The 19,952-nt window shown below is 44.6% G+C and overlaps 1 protein-coding gene across 4 annotated transcripts; it reads left to right on the top strand.

The window, feature by feature from the left end:
* Nucleotides 1-2,053: 2,053 nt before the first annotated feature.
* CCNJ (cyclin J) lies at nt 2,054-18,201 on the top strand. Of its 4 annotated transcripts, none has more exons than XM_084749691.1 (6): nt 2,056-2,230; nt 2,769-2,878; nt 8,257-8,467; nt 14,188-14,487; nt 14,614-14,737; nt 15,286-18,201. In XM_084749691.1, exons 2-6 carry the CDS (start codon nt 2,810-2,812, stop codon nt 15,683-15,685), a joined length of 1,104 nt encoding a protein of 367 aa, XP_084605817.1. In that variant the 5' UTR covers nt 2,056-2,230; nt 2,769-2,809; the 3' UTR covers nt 15,686-18,201. The 4 variants fall into 4 exon arrangements, with proteins under 4 accessions (XP_084605814.1, XP_084605817.1, XP_084605816.1 ...); XM_084749690.1 differs by having other exon boundaries at nt 2,057-2,230; nt 14,611-14,737; XM_084749689.1 differs by having other exon boundaries at nt 2,059-2,230; nt 14,578-14,737.
* Nucleotides 18,202-19,952: the final 1,751 nt, after the last annotated feature.

The raw sequence follows: 19,952 nt of genomic DNA, 5'->3' as shown, positions 1-19,952 counted from the left end.
TTTACAAAAATGTTTTGGTTTTGTGGTACTAGCACTTGAACCCAAAGTCTTGGGGATACTGGGCCAACCCTGTACTGCTGTCTTTATCCCCTAGATCTCAGCATACAATGTTGGATAAACACAGGCTTTGAGTATGGAAAGCTTCATGGATAATCTCCTCTGCGTGTTCTGATGTTAGTGCCTTTGCTGCCAGAGCACAGTGGCTTCCTCCTGCCTAAAGTTCCCAGAGTTACAGAAGCCTTCCAGAGAACCTGGTCCTACCCTCCTCTCTCGCCAAACCACTTGCATCCTAGGCTGCAACCATTCTCGGTTGTGCAGGTGCCTTGCCTTTTTCCCTTTTAAACCTTGGAGTATCTTTACCCAAGACACAAATGGTCCTCCATTTTCCTTCCAGTTGTGTTCTCCCCTGCGAGTCCTTTCCTGTTCACTGTCCCCTCTGTCTGGCACACCCATCCACCAGATGGATACCAGGTCGCTTACTTCCCCTCAGGACTTTGCATGGCTTCCCATGTCATAAAACAATGGCCACCTTTCTAGCCTTTTACCTTGTTTGCCTCACAGCACTTGTTACCATGTGGTATGCATTTGTCTTTCATTTATCATGACCCTCTCTTCCCAGTAGAACGCAGAGTTGAAGTAACTGCCACGTGCCCTGCTCTCCCCAAAGGAATGCAAAAATAATAAGACTGAAATTTGCCTTTTTGGGATGTATACTTTAAGACCACCAGACACACACACATAGCATTAACAGGAACGAACACTGACATCTTATAATGACCCATCTACGTCTAGAAAATAATACATGATTTCTACACAAGTATCTCTTGGCAAACAAACGTCTTCAAAGTAGAGACTGTGGGACAACCTGCTTATTACAGGATCACACATAGGATTACAGTCTGTGACCCACTTTTCTGAAAAGGTCTTTAAGAAAGGCCTGGACTCCAAATCATTTGGAAGCCAAATTACTGCCATAAAGCTGCTTAGTAGTCATGAATTGGAAACTGAGGACATGGATACTGGTACTATTTAAATACCATAAATGACATGGAAAATTTCGCCTGGTCTGTGCCCCTCCTCTGCTTGTAGCCTCTTCTTGAACTGCACTGGGCTAGGCTGGGTCCTGCGGACTTTCACTTGTTTGTTTCCCTTTTCTTGCCCTCGGTTCCTGAATCCCTGCTTTCCCCGCGCACGCATTAGCACACAGGCCAGCTCCTGCGGGATGTATGCAAACACAGAGTGATAAGCCCTGTTCCTGCAATGTGCGCTCACCATTCTGCACTAACCCTTTATCATTCTTCCTCTTTCTAAGCAAACTATTCAAAGTAGGGGGTGAGGGCTCATGATTTATGTTTAAATAGTGTAAGAAGTCACTCAATGCTCTGTGGAAAATTGAGGGACCACGGTCCCTTCTTTTGTGGTGGTCCACCAAACACTTTCAGATACAATCGGTAGTTTCTGTTACTCACATTCCAGCTCCGGCATCACCTGAATTGACACAGGAGTGTTTCCACGGTTTGGGGTTTCTTCATTGACCACCGCAGATGGTCAATTACATTCATTATGGATTTGACAAGCCAGGTTACTAAAGATGTTAATTCCATTCACGGCTCTTGAGAATCGCTGAAGCAAAAGCTACAAGAAGAGCTGAATTAGACTGCTAAAAGAATATTGGGTTCAGAGGTGAGACTTGAGCAGAATTTGACAAGCAAAGCGCTTTGGGGACCGGTGACAGCTAAAGCCCATTTGGGAGGCAGCCCCTCGGAAGTGGGAGACAGCGGGCTAGATCCTCACTGCCGGGTTTTAATCGCAGGGCCGAGGCGTCGCAACTAGCCTTGCTTGCATCCAGGGCCCATCGAAGGCTCTCCGCAGGTAAGTGGCCGGTGGGCGCCGACCGATTCCCGGGGCTGCTGGGCGAAGACAGCCCGGCAGCCGGCGGGGGGCCGCAGAGTCGGAGTCGCACCTGGCTCGGCCGGGCCTCCGATTGGGCGGCGCGGCGCGACCCCGCTGTATCGCGAGACGAGATTGGCAGCGCGGGGCGGCCCGTGCCCCAGCGCTGGCTTTGTACGCCGAGCCGCGAGCCGGTCCTTTAACAATGGGCGGCGCGAGCGCCCCGGTGCTGGGCCGTAGCTGAGGCGGGGGCGCTGGGCGGCCGACCGTCCGCGGCATGAGCGCTGCGGGAGCCCAGCGCACGCCGGCCGGGCTGGGGCTCTGAGGGCCGCGGTTCCGGGTAAGAACCCGCGTGGGCCGTGCCGGCCCGGCCGGGAGGGCAGCGTCGGCGAGGGGGAGGCGAGGCACGGAGCACGGCCGGCCGGCCTTTTGTTTGCCGCTCTGGGGCCGCGGCGGGCGGACTGTCCCTCGGACACCCCCCTCCTCCCCTTCCCCCGGGGGTGGAGCGTGCCCGGCTGTCCGCGTGGACCCGGCGGCGTCCGGACCATGTCAGGGCTCCCGCGCCTCTGCGCGAGCCACACTGTTCGAACCCAGGACTCGGGGAGCGGGAGCCTGGCCAGTCCGCCCCGGGCTTCCCCTGCTTACACCGTCCCGCAGCTCATCCAGCGGGCGATTGCAGACTAAGCCCGCTCCTCTGCACTGTGCAGATCGGGCATTGGAGGGGGTTGGGGGGCGGGGGCTTGGGGTCGGGTCAGGTGAAGATGAGCAGCCTCGCGCGGGGTGACCTGAGGTCACATCCCTAGAAAAGGGGGCGCGGAGGGTCTTGGGGGTGGGGGTAGTTGCTGGCGTGGTGACCGCGTCTGGGGCGTGTCTTCCAGACTGAAGTTGCGGCGTCTGGCGGAGCGCGCCGCCGGCTCCCATGGAGCTGGAGGGGCAGTGGTGGCGAGGACAGCTGGCTGCGGATATACACCAGGCGCTCCGGTACAAGGTAACCCCGAAGCCCGACCTTCCCATCCTGGCTCTTGTGCCTCTGGAAAGGCCGGTCGGGTTCTTTACTCTCTCTACCTTCCAGGTTAGAGAAGGCGAGTTTGCTTATTTGTCAAAATTAATTAACTTCTTCCTTCCCTGTCCTGCATCGGATGAACCTGTAAATGTGGAAATGAGTGGGGCGTGGTAGGTGGGAGAAGGAGAAAAGCCAGGTTCCGATATTGTCAGATGGACCGTGGATGTGATCGTGTGGTGTGTGTGTGTTGAATTTGTATCAAGAGAACAGCCGCCCTTGCTTCATACGTGATGCTGCATGCAGCTCTTGTAAGCCCCACTTTTGTACGTAACTCGGTTCCCTGCCTTTCCTCTAACTTGCTGTGAGACTTCAGGCTAAATTTTCTGTTTCTCAGTTTCCTCATCTGTAAAAGGAGAACTAACAACGATGGAGCGTTTCTTATGGGGTGGTTATGAAATCTGATAAGTCTGGACTGGACTGGACTTAGATCAGTGCCCAGCGTCTAGTAAGAGCTATGTGTTAACCTGCTGTTACTTGGTTGTTCAGCCGCTGTTCAAAAAGTCTTAAGGAAAGGAGCTACTCCTTGGTGATAACCGTGTAGAAAGTGGACATGGTGCACTCAGTAAACACAGAAAAAAAGAATACTCTCTTTTTGGACCTAAGTCTGTGTATTGTTGCTTAAGTAACGATTTTATGCTGAGTGTCAGATTTATGGAACAGCTCCGCTTCTCTGACAGCCAGAGGAAAGAGCCAGAAAGATCTCTAACAACTCAGTTTCACCTTGGATCGAAAGAGCTACATTAAGTGTAGAAAAACCACGAAAGAATCGAAACAGCTGACTCTTTAATGAGCTCGTGTAGCTTGAGTTTTGAGGGCCCAGGATGGTGATGGATTTGTATCTTGTCTATCAGACCAAATTAAACAGATTGGGACACGAATCCTGGCCTAGGTTGTTAAAATTGCACCTTCCCACCCACCCTGACCCCCACCCCCAGAGAAATTTGAAATTTCTAAATGCTCTTTACTAATCCAGGTATTCGGTCTCCTACCCTGAATACACCCAAACCCCTGTGAGACTGCTCTTCATGAATGTTCCAGCTATGGGGTGATTCTTTGGAATGGTAGGGGGAAAGTTGTCCCAATACACTTTCAATTCCGGGGAGAGAGATTTTGGCTTTTCTATCTCTCCAATATGTAGCAAAACTAGTTACTTGATATAAATGATACTTCCTGGATGTGTGGATGGGAAAATTTGGGTTCCATGATTTTTAGTTCTAATATTTTATATGTAGGTAGTTTTAATACTAAGTAATAGTTTGAATTGATTTTGCAGGTGATCATAGACTTTTTTGATTTTGATTTTGGTTTTTGGTTTTTTGAGACAATGTCTCTCTGTGTAGCCTTGACTGTCCTGGACTCACTTTGTAAACCAGGCAGGCCTCAAACTCAGCCATCCGCCTGCCTCTGCCTCCCAAGTGCTGGAATTAAAGGCGTGACTTTTTTTTTTTAAATTAGGGTTTGTTGTGTGCTTCTCTGTAGTCTCTGAGGGAGCCAGACAAGAAGGCAGCCTTCAGACAAGTGGACGTGAGGGGTTACTTCTGAAGCCGGTGTCAAGCCTGTTGCAAACAGTTTGGGGTTGCCTTGATGTTCAGTTTAGACCAAATTAGTCCTGATTTCAGGCTGTGGTAACCTTTTACAAAGGATTTGCATTAATTAGTAGGACTTAAACTTTACAGCTGGAGAGATCACCGGAATGCACTGGAGTCAAGGAAGTTAAGTCAATTTTTCTCACTAAAAAATGCTAAAATTGGCTGTTAATCGGTGCGTTGGTCCTTGTTTATGCACTGTGTTCAGTACTTAGTCTACACAAGGCATTAGAGCAATAACTGAATGCCACAGGCATGGTCCTTGCCTGCACAGACTCCATCATCTGCTTTATGAGTCAAAGGCAGCTCTTCCCCGTGGCAGTTGCCATTCATTTTTTGGTGAAAATGGTCCATATTTAGACCCACCAGCATTTAAAGAAATAGTTGATATGACCAGCATTGTTTCTACTGGGGAAAACTGAAATACAGTGAACACCAGCTGTACAAGTTTTTAAGTATTGTTTCCCGACTTAGCAATCATCTGTCTCCTTTAGCTGCTTGTCTCCTCCTCTTGTCATCCTGCTCTGTATCCCCGTGCTGTAACTCTTTGGAAAGTACTTGATGAGCTGTGAAGACGAGTGGAAGCAATTACAGTTTTGTGAGAAACAGTAGGACAGCACTGGTCCCAAGGAGTTGTAGCCACACGTGTGAGATTCCTACAGGCCTTAAGTTCCATCCTGACTAGAGAGGTGAGGAGACTCAAGACGGAGCATTTGACTTCCCTGTGCTTTGGTCCTCTGGATTCCTGAGAAGCAAATTGGAACAAGGGTGGCTGAGAAAAGTGTGGTTTCTTTCCATGCCTGTGAGGCTGTAGCACCTCAGCAAGTTAACGGGTACTGACAGTCATCTGTTAAGCACTGTGCCTTCCCACTGAAGAAGACGATGAACTGTGCTGTACATATTCTCTTAAATCTTCTGTTGAGGTGGTGAGATAGCTCAGCAGGTAAGGGTACTTGTAATTCAAGTTTCTCCAGATGGCAGGGGAGAACCAGCTCTACAAAGGTGTTCTCCCGTCTCCACATGTACCGTGGCATGCATGCCTACCCACAGACCACGTGCTCACACAGTAATAAGTAAAAGTAAAATCTGGTATTGATGGCCCTGGGTTTCCAGGCTGTTTTTACTAATGTTGGTTAGATTAACATAGTTAAAAGTAAAGCCCACCAATATTTTCCAGGTATGATTGCCAGTTTGTCTTTTAAAGTAATATCCAGGCCTCTTTTTCTAGAACTCCCTACCCCCTTGGCCAACCTAGGGCTTCTTTGGTGGTCTCAATATTCTTTGGTATCAACAGTGAATTGTAATGGCCTGCATTTTAATTCACTTGACACAATTTCCTCTGTTTATCTCTGGGGCTATAAGTTGCACGTTTTCATCTTTCTCAGTGCTCATTCTACAACTACCCAGTTCCCTGTCAACTGCCCCAGTAACCACTTTTCTACTTTGTGCCTCTGTGACTTTGACCAAATATTTCCTGTAAATGGAACCATACTAATATAATAATTGTCCATTTGTGTGACTTAGCATATTCTCTTCAAGGTTCACCTATGCAGCATGTGTCAGAACTCGCCTTGTGAACTTGAATAGTGCGGTGTATCCATCCACCTGCCCATCAGCATTTGGGTCGTTAGTTTCCACTTTTTGCCCATTGTGGGTAATGGTGTTACGGACATGGGTGTACACCCATCTCTCTCCCTACTTTCAAATATTTGAGATACATAATTAAAAGTGGAAATGGTGGAATATGGGGTGATTCCATATTTAAATTTTTGAAAACTACTACACTGTTGTCTACAGCAGTTACATCATTTTATATTACCATTATTAGTAATGGATAAGGAGTACAGTTTCTCCGTAGCCTTGTCAATGCTTGTTATTTCCCCTTTGCTTGTGGTCTTTGTGTGTGTGTGTGTGTGTGTGTGTGTGTGTGTGTGTGTGTGTGTGAGATAATAACTATCTAAACGGATATAAAGTGGTAGCTTGTGGTTTGGGTTTGCATGTTCTTAATGATTAATAGTGTTGAGCATCTGTTTATGTGCTTGTTTTGGTTTCTTTATGTTTTTTCTCTGTGTGTCTTTATGTTACATTGAATTTGTGTGTGTGTGTGTGTGTGTGTGTGTGTGTGTGTGTGTGTTATGTGTATGTGATTAAAGCTCTGGGTGGCTCCCTCTATCATTCTTCCAATTGTATCGCCTTAAGAAAGGACCTCTCACTGAACTGCAGCTCTTGGCTGGCTGGCCAGCAAGCCTGTCTCTGCCTTTTCTGATGCAGAAGTTAGAGGCATGTGCAGCTGTACCCAGATTTTTATGCAGGTTCTGGGGGTTTAGTTTGTGTCCTACAAAGTGAGACCAGAACAGCCAAGGCCACACAGAAAAACCCTGTCTCGGAAAAAACAACCTCCCCCCCAACACACACACACACTGTGCTTGAGGAAATGCAGAAATAAAGTTGAGTGGGGAAGAAGGTGTATGGCTCTAAGAAAGTAAAACACAAAGCCAACCACTCTACAAATACACTCTTTCTCCAAGGAGATCAAAGCTTTGGCTGAAAGGGTGTAGGCGGCTGAGTATGCTCCTGGAGCAGTGTAGACAATATACTTGCAGGGTTGCAGGGACCAGGACTTATCCCTCAGTAGCTTTCAATCTTACTTCCCTTCAATCAGTTAGGATCTTTACTTTGCCACCATCCTTTTATATACTTGCCATTTTTCTAATCAGGACAATATTAAACATTTTGTGGCTGGGAGTATAGTTTAGTGGTAGAGCATATTTCTATCATGTGGTAAGCCTGGGGTTCAGTTCTCAGCAACATGCAACAACAACAACAACAACACACACACACACACGGGGTGGGGGAGGTTGTCCAAATGTGTATCAAGATGGAACGTTTTCAAATTCATTTTGTAAGGTCAGTGCAACACTGAGACTAAACCTGACAAGTAATCACAATAAAAGGAAGAACCATGAATACCAAAAGCAACACAGAAACAAAACAAAAGGGAAGTACACTGGACTTCAAAAATAAGCTTTATCTTGGGTCGGGCGTGGTGGCGCATGCCTTTAATCCCAGCACTTGGGAGGCAGAAGCAGGTGGATCCCTGTGAGTTCGAGGCCAGCCTGGTCTACAAAGTGAGTCTAAGACAGCCAAGGCTACACAAAGAAACCCTGTCTTGAAAAACCAAATAAATAAATAAATAGATAGATAGATAAGCTGTATCTTGAAGGATACCATCAATGAAAAAGGTAGCCGCAGGATGGGGGAAAGCATTTAAAATCATGGATCTGGTAAGAGGTTAGTAGCCAAAGTAACTTCAAACTCTCGCTTTGTCTTGTTCTAGAAGCTGGGAACGGAACCTATGGCATTGCACAGGCTGGACAGCCTGTTACTCAGCTACATCCCCAGTCCTTCCCAAATTACACAAAGAACTCCTACAACCCAGTGCAATACAACAACCTACTTTATTTATTTATTTTTGAGACAGGGTTTTTCTGTGTAGCTTTGGCTGACCTGGACTCACTTTGTAGACCAGGCTGGCCTTTAACTCACAGAGATCCGCCTCCCTCTGCCTCCTGAGTGCTGGGATTAAAGGCGTGCGCCACTGCACCTGGCTGGGGATTGTCTCTAGGCTCTTACAACACAGTATGTTGGGAAAGCAATGTTAAGTCTTGACGTTGTGGTGGTATTTCTATAGATGAAGTGTTCCTCCTCTTGATTTAGGAGCTGAAGCTGCCTTCTTATAAGGGCCAGTCCCCTCAGCTAAGCCTCAGGCGCTATTTTGCTGATTTGATCGCCATCGTGAGCAATCGCTTCACCCTGTGCCCTTCTGCCCGACACCTTGCTGTGTACTTGCTGGACCTCTTCATGGATCGCTATGACATCTCTATCCAGCAGCTGCACTTGGTTGCGCTTTCCTGTTTGCTTCTAGCAAGTGAGTATGAATCTGATTTATGTGCCTCAAAATGTACATTGTTTATTTGATAAAACTACGGAGAACTTAGTGGATTAACAATTCCCGGTCATTTCCATTTATTGCTTTTAGGAAATATATATTATGGTTGTTAGCTAGATACTAAAAAATAGTTCTGTCATTTAAAAAATATATATGTCCAAACCCTACATCATGAAGATTGATAGAAGTACAAATTCACTACTTCGCAGCCAGCTCTACAGACTGAGCCTCTCCTGCCTCTGTGCTCTCCCCACCATGACAGACTGCCTTCCTCTGGACTGTGAGCCACAGGAATTCCTGCCCATTAGCTTACTTCTGCTCAGACACTGGCGCAGCAGCAGAGCAGTAGCTAGCACACTGTGCCAGAGTCTGACTGGATGTGCTTATTTTTAACACTTTAAAAATCCCAAAGGTAATTTTGATTGAGAACCGTTTTTCTTGATCAGTGATTGACAACTAGGAGTAACTTCAGGACTGCTGCTAGTATCTAATGTGTAAATGCTGTGGGTCCTGCTCAGTGTCCTGTAATTCGAAGGACAGGTCCCTGGAACAGAGATTCTCTGCCTCAGAACATCAGTGTAGCTGAAATTAAAGGCACCACACACTTCTTTGTCTTGAGTACCAGCACAGGCTTAATGACCAGCTGAGACAAATGTGGCTTTGGCATATAATCCGATAGAATCTTATTTATCACCCATACAGAATGTGCTGCTTGGCCTCTCAGTGCCAAAACTCACTTCGTTGTTTGCTAGTGTCTGAACTGAAGTAAGAGGGCAAGTAAAATAATTAAATTTGATATGAACTTGAATTGATAATATTGTTTTTCTTATAATGTTTTTATATTATCCATGTCATTAAGCTTTATTACAAAGTATATATAGTTGTTACAACCAACCTTGACCTCTGATCGCAAACTCTAATATTATGTCAAAAAATGCTTATAAGCTGATTATAAATTGATAGCCTACTTTTAGTGTCTGATACCTCTTATAAATCTGTGGGATTAGTCTGGTATTTCTTGTATTTTTTTTCCCTTCCCTTCCCCAGGGTTTCTTTTTGCAGTTCTGGCTGTCCTAGGACTTGCTGTGATTTTTAAAGTGACCTCACTCTCAGAGATCCGCCTGCCTCTGCTTCTCACATGTGCTGGCATTAAAGGTGTGGGCCACACCCCCAGTGTTTCTTGTATTCTTATATTTCCTTATATATCACCCTGTTTTCTTCCATTTGGATACCAACAGCAGCTCTCCTAAAGAGTCTGCCTTTTTTCTAAAGTAGATCTGTTTGTCCAGGAAAATAAGTTATTATATTTCAGTTGCTTTCCCTGGCTTGCTTTGGCTTCTTTGAGCAGCACTGAGTTTACAGGAAGTTTGGAAGCAGCCTTAAAAAATAAGGCTTCTGATAGATGCTCATGATCTTGGACTCAGGGTGAAGATTTTGTCATAGGCTGTCAGTGATAATAATTTGTAACAAGCATTAGTTTCTCTTGACTCAACCAATACTGGCTTAAGTTGTTGTTGTTGCTTAATTTTTTTATTAGGTGGAAAATTAAAAATAAAAACTTGATTTATGTCTTAATTTTTAATGAATTTAGCCTCCTCCTTCCCCATGAGTTGCCTTTTCCTGTTTTTTTTCCCTTTTCTCCATTAAATTGATGGTTCTAGTAATTCCTGAGGATTCTTTGAATATCGCATAGATGACTTTTTTATTTGTAATGAAAGAATAGAATGTTGGTTGAGATCCAGATGGCATCACCTACCTGCTCACCGAATCGATCCTCTCTCCACAAGGCTACTGTGTGCTGCTGTCTTCAAAAACACGTGGTTTCCATGACTGATCTGTACGATTCCTGTACAGGAACCTGGGATTTTGTTTCTGGCCTCTAATTCTTTATTTTCTTGGAAGCAGATATGAATTTCCTGTATCTTCATTTCCTGTTCGGGTCCTTTATCAATACACTCATATGGCTTCTGGTATTTCCTTTTAAGTGAAAAATCCCCAGATCTCTGTGATCTGTGTGTATGAACAAGTAGATTTAAACCACACGCAGAAGTTAACACGACGATGGCAGATGTGAATGCTTGTCGCTCATTTATGTTTTCGCACCTTTTGAAATTCGTGTCCATGGAGTTGAGTGTATACTGCTATACATAATGGAAAGGTTTCCAAAAACTTAAGTTGAATTAGAATCCTAATGTGATTATTGATGTAGCATGTTATTTATTTATTTAATTTTTTTTTAGACAAGGTCTTACTATTTAGCTGGCTGGCTTGATACACCAGACTGGCCTTAAACTCACAGAGATCCACCTACCTGCTTCTGTCTCTCAAGTGCTAGGAATAAAGGCCTGTGGCACTGTGCCTGGCATACAATTTATTTTTTATTTTATTTTTAAATGATGTTTTTACTTTATGTGCCTTGGTGTTTGCCTGCATGTATATCTATCTATATGAGGGTGTCAGATTCCCTGGAACTGGAGTTGTAAGCTGCCATGTCGGGGGCTGGGGATTGAACCCTGGTCCTCTGGATGAACCAGTGCTCTTAATGGCTGAGCCTCTCTCTAGCCCCACGCAGTTCATTTTTAACTTTGAAAATCAGCATATAAACTCCTTGACTATTACCTACTAGCTATATATTTATAAACATAGATGCAGAAGTCTTATCATCTTGATAGTTGTCCCCATGTGATCTGGAATGGTGGTTTGGTTTAGAAGTGCAGATCTGGGAATATAAAAGTTTTTTGGCTTCCAGGTTTGGTTCACTCAACTTATTTGACCTTGTGTAAACTGGCTGACCTTATGTAACATCTTGGTTTCTTGAGTTGTGAAATTGACCATAAACAGTTTTATTTTTTGATGATGAAAGTTTCAAAGGGAGAATTTAAAACACCCTTGATCCTTAAATTATGGTGAATTATGGTATGTAATTTCTTCAAAGGAACTTAAAGCATGATATAAATAAACTCATTAATGTTTATGACATTCCTTTGAAGTATGCAGCCGGTACTGTGCTACACACATGGCAAGGTGCTTGGAAGCCTTGATGATTCATCTGGAGAGATTGACAAATACCTGCATCATTTTCCTTCTGCAGAGCTTTACACTATTACTCTAAGAACAGTGGCTTCCTGTCCTGTTCAGTGGTGATGCAGATCACTGTTGTGAAGACCACTGTGGTGTTATAAAATGCCATTCTTACATAAATTGAACTGGGAAAGGCTATATTCTTTTGGGGGGGCAGGGGTTATTGAGACAGGGTTTCTCTGTGTAGCCCTGGTTTTCTTGGACCTGATTTGTAGACCAGGCTGGCCTCAAATTCACAGAGATCTGCCTGCCTCTGCCTCCCGAGTGCTGGGATTACAGGCATGCACCACTGTGCCCGGCTGCTATCTATATTCTTAAAGTCTGAATTCTGTTACATTTGCTCCTCTGCAGTAATACATAAAGAGTGGTTTTGAGCTGGAGATGGGGCATATCTGTAATTCCAGATACTTAGGAGACTGAGCCAGGAGGATGTCAAGTCTAAGACCAGCCTGGGCAACTTCATCAGTGTTTTGAAATTAAAATTGAAAGGGCCAGTTGTGTAACTCGGTTGTACAGCAGTTGGCTAACAAGCGTAAAGCTCAAATAGGACCCAGCTGTGGTTTAGATCTAAAGAAGTTCAGTCTCTAGAGCAGCAGTAGCCACCATCTCCTGCTTCTTTGGGTTGAAGTTTTTCTCAAGATAGGAGCTCATAATCTCCTGGCATCAAAGACAAAACTTTGCACCCCAGTTCTATTCCCTAAGAAAACTAAGTAAACAACAGTACTTTCAGCCTGAGATGACCAGTGAAGCCCCACTGGCTACCCTCTCCAGCATGTTGGTCAGCGGAGTGGTCCCGGCCTCTGCCATCTGTCAAAAATCCCGCCCTTCAAGAAGAGAGCCTTCACCCGGAAGTGTTACAGTGTCCCTGCTTTGGCAGTCTTTCTTTCTTTCCCCTATAAAATGTTTATAAATGAGTAGAATAGAATTACAAGGTTTCCAAGGAAAGCAGATGACATTGAAATCATTATCAAGATATTAAAACAATTTTTATATATAAGAATGTGTACTTTTGAAAAATAGCTTTCTTTTTTGTTTGTTTTTCATTTTTGTTTTTTGGGTCTTTTTGTTTGCTTGTTTATTTTTTGGTTTTTTGTTTGTTTGTTTTTTGAGACAGGGTTTCTCTGTGTAGCCTTGGCTGTCCTGGACTCGCTTTGTAGACCAGGCTGGCCTCAAACTCACAGCGATCCACCTGTCTCTGCCTCCTGAGTGCTGGGATTAAAGGCGTGCATCACCACACCCAGAAAAAAATGACTAACAATAGTTTTGAACAAGAATTAATGTAAAATCCCCTTGAGAGAAATCTGTAATTATGACTTGTAAACTTGAGTGTAAAACAGAACAAAGTCTGAGAGGTAGACTGCCTTAGTCCTAATCTCTGTCCTTCTGTGGGCTACTGTGTCCTAGAGACAGGCGAAGGTTACAGGAGTCCCGAATGCATGCTTTATGTGCAGTAATGCTTATCTAGAAATGTAAGTGTACATTGGTTCATAATCCATAGAAAGATTTTTCTTAGGTGGAAAGGAAATCTTAGTCCTCAGCTGTGAGTAGTCAGAATATTAAATGAAAGTTAGTGCATCAAACAGTGAACTCTCCAGTGTCACCGTTTCTCCTGCTCTGCTTTGAGTGGGGGATTTAAAAGAAGAATCTCCCTCCCTTCCCCACCACCCCCTTGGCTTTAAAACATTATTGTTAGAGGGAAGGGAAGCACACACATGGGTGTGTTGCTGTGTGGAGGTCAGAGGACAACCTTGTGGAATTTGATCTGTTTCCACCCTTGTGGGTTCTGGGATAGCACTCATGTAGTCAGGCTTGCCCAGTGAGCCACCTCTGTGCCCCAACTTTTGAGCTTTCTGAGACAGGTTCTCAAGTCACACTTCCTGTCACTTGTCAGCTTCCCAAATGATTACAGGCACACATGTCATGTGCACGCACCACCATACCTAGTCCCCTTTCTTCCTTAAAAATAAACTGAAAGAGGAGGGGAGATAGAGAAAGGTTTGGTCTTTGTGTATGTATTTGTGAAACAGCAGTGCCTGTATTTACTCAGTTTTTCTTCCAGATTTCCTTTCTCTCTGCTATTGAGATTATGCTGAAAATTTGACAAGATTAAATACGTGATGCTGACTAGTTTTTGGGAAAAGGCTAAGAACTACTGGGGGGGTAGCTCAGTAGCAGAGCATTGAACCAGATGATGTTCTGATGTCAAATTCTTGACGCTCTAAGCTAATTTCCTCTAACCAACTACCCCCTGCCCACTAAGAGGACACTTTTCTACACACACACACACACACACACACACACACACACACACATACATAAATCCACTGGGTAGTTACTGCCTTGTTAGCATATATGACTATTTCCTTTATGCCGTAAGACACTATTCATATATGTGCATTTTTTCCAGAGAATGGTTAAAGGTCAAGGTTGAGGAAGTTACTAGGAAAGACAACATGCAGACATGGAGCAGAGGAGCACTCTAAAGCGGGCACGTCTGTATGAGACAGAGCAGACCGTGTCCTTAAATCTGTATCCTGCTAGCAAGACAGCAGGTCCCATTTAGTTGGCAAGACCTCCAAATATGGCATTCCTGATGTTTCTCCATCCCTTTCTACAAGGTAAATTTGAAGAAAAAGAAGACAGTGTGCCTAAGCTGGAGCAGCTCAACAGCCTGGGCTGCATGACTAACATGAACCTAGTGCTAACGAAGCAGACCCTGCTGCACATGGAACTGTTACTGTTAGAGACCTTTCAGTGGAACCTCTGCCTTCCTACGGCTGCCCATTTCATTGAGTATTACCTCTCTGAAGCAGTCCATGAGACAGACCTTCATGATGGCTGGCCAATGGTTTGCTTGGAAAAGACTAAACTCTACATGGCCAAATACGCAGACTACTTCCTGGAAGTGTCTCTGCAAGGTGAGCTGCTCAGAATACCGCCATGCGACTGTGCACTGGTGACTCCTGTATTCATTCTATTGCTTAAGTTCATTTTTGATGTCTCCACAGATTATGCCTTTCTAAATTATGCACCTTCTTTAGTAGCTGCTGCGTGTGTGGCTTCTTCAAGGATTATCCTTCGTCTTTCTCCAACATGGCCCACGAGACTGCATCGTCTTACTGCTTACTCCTGGGATTTCTTGGTGCAGTGCATTGAGCGGCTGTTGGTGTAAGCCTCTTTGCTATTGCATTTATAATTTCTAGCAACCATTTCCCTTTGTGTATAGTGTACCCTAAGCATTATTTCCCCAAAGCTCGGGGCTCTTAGTATACTTCTGTCAGTTGCTCACTGCTGTGAACAAATAGTGCTCTGCAGCATAGCCTGTGAACCAGGTAAGAGTTAACATTGCTGGTACAACCCTAAGTTTGGGAAAAGGAGCTGTTCTTGTATGTGCACACGCCCACAGCCCTGAGATCAGACCACGCATATCTTACCCATTCCTATCTCCATGCCGCTGAATTTAAGGATTACTGGGATGTGACCTCAAATTCCAAGTTGGAAAGAGTCCTGGAAGCTCCAGCAGTGTTCACACCAAGATAAACCCTTGAGACAGATACAAAAAAGGCCTCACTGTTGCCAATGATGGGACAGTGGCTGCTAGTTCTGCAGCAGTGGCCGGTTATGCAGTAGGCAGGGCAGAGATGGGAAGTGGGCTTTGCCGCATTCTTGTCAGGTTTTGCTTTTGTAATGCTATTGTTTCCTTTCTTTTGTCTCAGTGCTCATGATAATGATGTGAAAGAAGCGAACAAACAGAGGGGACAGTCAGCTCCTCAGTCAGCACAGCTTGGTGTGCTCCAGACAGCACAGCCCTCACGGCCAGTTCATTTCCAGCAGCCTCAGTATCTTCATCAGACCTCAATGCAGTATCGACATCCTGTGGCAGAACAGCCAAGTCGTCAGCAGATTGTGTCTACCACACACACCTCGACTTACACACTACAGACTTGTCCTACGGGCTTCCAAACTAGTGTCCAGGGCCTTGGCCACCTGCAGACTGGTGTTGGGATGTCCCTGGCAATACCAGTAGAAGTTAAACCCTGTCTCAGTGTTTCTTACAACCGGAGTTACCAGATAAATGAACATTTTCCATGCATCACCCCATGCTTTGAGAGGTGATGACATGCATATGCAGGTCATGACTGACCCAGACTGTTCCCGATGGCTGGCTCTGGGCAGGCTTTTTGTACTCCTCTTCAGAAAGAAGGGAATACAAATAGCATCACAATGCAGCAGGCACCAACACCAGAAGACTGAGTATCTCTTTCAGTACCGTGAATACCTAGGAGGACTCAGCAGACACTGACATGTGTCGAATCCTTATGTGATAGAAATGTCCCAGCTCTTGGCTGATGGTCCAAATATTTCAAAATCCTCAGTACAGCAGAAAACTGGCCATTCTAAGATTTGACCTGTGGTGGGCTCTGGGCATTATGCTGGCATCTATGTCAAAGACTTAGTGTTTACCTGTGGACTTGCCAAACCATCTTCTATGAAGGAAAGTTACAGTATTAATTTTTCAAGAATTGTTTTAATTCTTGCAGCCCAGGGTTTTTGTGACCTACTGGTGGGTTTCTAAGTTGAAACTCACTAGTCACTAAGTATCCTAATCTGTGCAGTTAAAAAAAAAATCCAGATTATTTTATGTAACTTCCTATCATAAGTATAGGAGTCTTGATTTGTATACTAAAATTAGGGGTGACGCAGATACATGCCTTGAAATCATGATCATAATTTTTATTTTGCTCTGCTAATTTTTCCCCAACTCTTCAGGATTAAGCACATTTAACTCAGGGAACTTGTACTTGTGAACACTTAGCTGTAACCAACATGCCTTGGGACTGTTAGGTCGTGAACTCCTGTGTAACACAGGCTACAGTGCTCCTGCTAGGGTGAGAGCCTGCCAGCACAGGATCAGTGCAGTGGGTCCTGTGGTGTCCGCGCATGGACGGGCTGCATCACCAAGTGCAGTCAGCGCTTGTACTGAGTTGTGTTGTTGCTCTTTAAGACGGTTTTCAGGAGAAGGCGCACTGCACCGTCAGGTTCAGTGCTAGAATGGCGTCTGGTAGGGTTGCTCTGGAGCTGAGGGTGGCCAGGGGAGGACTCAGGTTGGGCTTATGCAGCACTTTGTTATGGGGACGGGGCTTCTATAAGCAACCTTGGAATCTAGCAAGTCAAGCTAAGCAAGCAGGGGTACTGATTACAAAAGTTCAGTAGCCATTTTCATTAGATTGGCTGTGCAGCTGCCTTGGGACAGCTCACTATTGTCCAGGGACAATTCATTATTGTCGTGAGTAAAAACAGCAATAATAGTCTTAGCAAGGGCAACCTGGCCATAAAATATTGGCGGGAGGTAGGGGGGATACACTTAAAAGGTAAAAAATAACCGATGAACTCTATATGTTATCCTCTTATCCATGGAAGAAGACAAATCTGGTGGAGGGAAACTTTGTGGTTTAAAGTTGGTAAGGTGTGTCTGTGTTTTTGTAAGCTAGCACTTGAATAGAAGGGAAACTGGCAGCTGTGGAGCCACAGTGTGTATTGATGGGAGCGCACTACGACGACGTGGGTGTGCAGCAGGAGCCTGTAGTAATCAGCCAATGGCTTGTGTTGGGGAGGAAAGGGCTCCACAGCATGACGGACCGATAGAGGCAGTGAGTGGAGCGTGCTGGTGGGAGCGTCTGCTGGCAGGGACTCTTAGAGAAATGTTCTTTCCTTAAAGGAAGCTGACGTTGACATGAGAATTCATGAGGGGTGGTGTGGACTTACCAGTTGGTGACGAGACCACTCGGGTCAGAACACTCAGGCCAGTTTCCAAGCATGGGAACTGTCCTATGAACATGTCACTTTTGCTCTTTAAAAAGTTTAAAAGGCTGCTAATTGGATTTTGTAATTCTTACCTTAGGAAAACTTGAATTATTAGGAGGAAGTAGGTTCAAAAGATGATAAAGTATCTTTCACATTCACAGTCAGAGCCCAGCAACAGGGAGTCCAATTTTCAGTGTTGTAACTACCTCAGTAATGCTATGAATGTAAGAGACTGGGACAGAACCCTAACTTGAAACAACAGCCAGTGCCTGTGGTGATGGAGTGTCTTGTCAAATACTTTTATTGCGTGGTTATATGTCATTCTTGTTGTCAAAGAATATTTGCCTTTTTAAGAAGCTTATTAACAATTTTTCCAGTTTATATTTAAAAAGCTAAAGAACACTGGATTAATCTTTCTGTGGGGTAGAGTCAAATAATTATGACAATTGCTGCACACCCAAATGCGGAGGCTGGAGAATCATGAATATTTTTAAAAACAGTGAGAGTCAATATAAATGCAACTCAACAACAGTTAGCGTGGGGGGAGGGTGTGTGGGGTTTGTTTTGTTTAATTTATTAATTAGTCTTAAAAGTTTTTGTTTTGAGATAACTGGACCATCATTAAATGTGTACTGTGAAAAGATTAATGATGTGTGTAAAGGACTTAACCAGAGTCCATTAAATAAACACTATTCAAGTAGAAAATACAAACCAAAATACCTGTGCTATGACTAACTACAAACAGTGCATACGGTGCTAAGTCTACACAGCAGGATTAGATGAGTGCTATGCACTTGGTTTTAAAATAAAAGTAGTTTTCACTAAAATGGTCTTGCTTGGCTTTGTTCTAAATATAGGCCTGTAGGTTATAACCTTATCGAATCATGTTGTCATGCATGCCAAACTTGCAGTCACAAGTGTATATAATAAGAGGCATCCAGATACAGAGCACCACCCCAGCGGCAGGAAACGGTTGTCCTTGTGTATTCCATCCTGAGCATTGAATCCCATAGCACACGACTCTGCTGCCTTTTGACCTTAAAATGAGCTTTATGTTAGTAACTGTAATGTTTTTTTAATTGAAAAAAAAATCCGCACCCCCACCCCCCCACCCCCGAGACTGGAGAGATGTCTCAGCGGTTAGAGCACCAACTGTTCTTCCAGAGGTCCTGAGTTCAATTCCCAGCAAAAATATGGTGGCTCACAACCATCTATAATGAGATCTGGTGCCCTCTTCTGGCCTGTAGCATAAATGCTGGCAGAACACTGCATAAGAAAGAGTATTTTTCATACAATATATTCTGATTCTTTTAACCCTCATCTCCCAGATCCTTCCCACCCACTCAACTCCATACCTCTTTATCTCAATCTTTAAAAAACAAACGGGGGAAAAAAACCAAACCCCAGAATAGAACAAAACAGCAAAAGCACATTTACACACACAGACCCACACACAGAACGCCCATTAAAACACAAAATCAGAAACCAAAGTGTAAGTAAAAGACCAGTAAGGGGTGAGAGGGGAGGAGAATGCCCAGACAGAGCATGAGAAAACAAACAAAAACCTAAAGTACCGTTGAGTTCATTTTGAGTTGACCACCTACTGCTGGGCATGGAGCGTGATCAGTACTGTGAGAGTGTTAGCAACGAGCAAGCCTTTAGTCACCTAAGTACAAACATCATCCGTTACTCAGCTGAGGCTTTACCAGGTTTGGGTGCGGCGTTAGCACCTGCTCTCACAGAGTGTGTGGTGTCCTTGGGACCTGAGTTTAGGAAGCAGGAAAAAGCACCAAGTGTTTTAAACAGGCTAAGCTTTGCACTGTGACTCTAACCCAGGAGATAAGCTCCTAAACAGCTGCTTCTGAAACAGATGGTGAAACACCACCCACTACCCACAAGCATCTACCTCCATAAATATGGCTGGCACACTAAAAACAACTAGGTATAGAGTCTGTGACTCTGCCTAATGATTGTGTTGGTTTAGGGATCACCCAACATTCGTTTTTAAATCCTTGTTTCTTGTTTCAAAGTAACAAGTACAGTCAGTTGATAACAGAAAGGTTGAAGTCACCCCCTCTTGGAGGAATATATGCTGCCGCTCCCCCACCCCACCATCACTCTTCTTACCTCTGTGCCCAGGACACTGCCAGAGACTCAACTGCCACCATGAGTTAAAGGAGTTCTTAGCCTGGAGTCATGGGCCTCTGGCAGCTTGAAGAAGACAGCCTCTGTCCCTGAAGGTTTGTCAAATCAGAGATCTGCCTTAAAGGGCCACAGTACCATTCCGTGCATTCTGTCGACTTGCCAGCCTTCTTCTACTAGTAGGACATGTTCCCTTTACTTTTTAATAAAATTTCCTTTTAGAACGAATTGAGATTTACAGAACTCCAATCTACCCCACACCCAGTCCCGTCTCTTGCTCCTCTTGTGTTACATTTGTCTCAATGACCGAGGGGCACTAATGGAAGTCTGCATTTAGTCAAGAGTTTATGTGTACACATTCCCGTGTGTCTACATGTGGAGGCCAGAGGGTTATGCCTTCTTTAATTGCTCTATACCTTTTTTGTTTTGTGTTTTG

The sequence above is a fragment of the Acomys minous genome, assembly GCF_964271855.1.
Source record: "Acomys minous genome assembly, chromosome: 2".
NCBI classification, from domain to species: Eukaryota; Metazoa; Chordata; class Mammalia; order Rodentia; family Muridae; genus Acomys; species Acomys minous.
Note: the sequence above shows the minus strand (reverse complement) of the source record. Positions and strands in the feature narration are given on the sequence as shown.

Coding starts and splice junctions, on each gene's coding strand:
- CCNJ (XM_084749688.1), top strand. CDS start 2,810: ATGGAGCTGGAGGGGCAGTGGTGGCGAGGACAGCTGGCTGCGGATATA. Junction 2,879..8,256: donor ACCAGGCGCTCCGGTACAAG/GTAACCCCGAAG, acceptor CTCTTGATTTAG/GAGCTGAAGCTGCCTTCTTA. Junction 14,738..15,285: donor TGCATTGAGCGGCTGTTGGT/GTAAGCCTCTTT, acceptor CTTTTGTCTCAG/TGCTCATGATAATGATGTGA.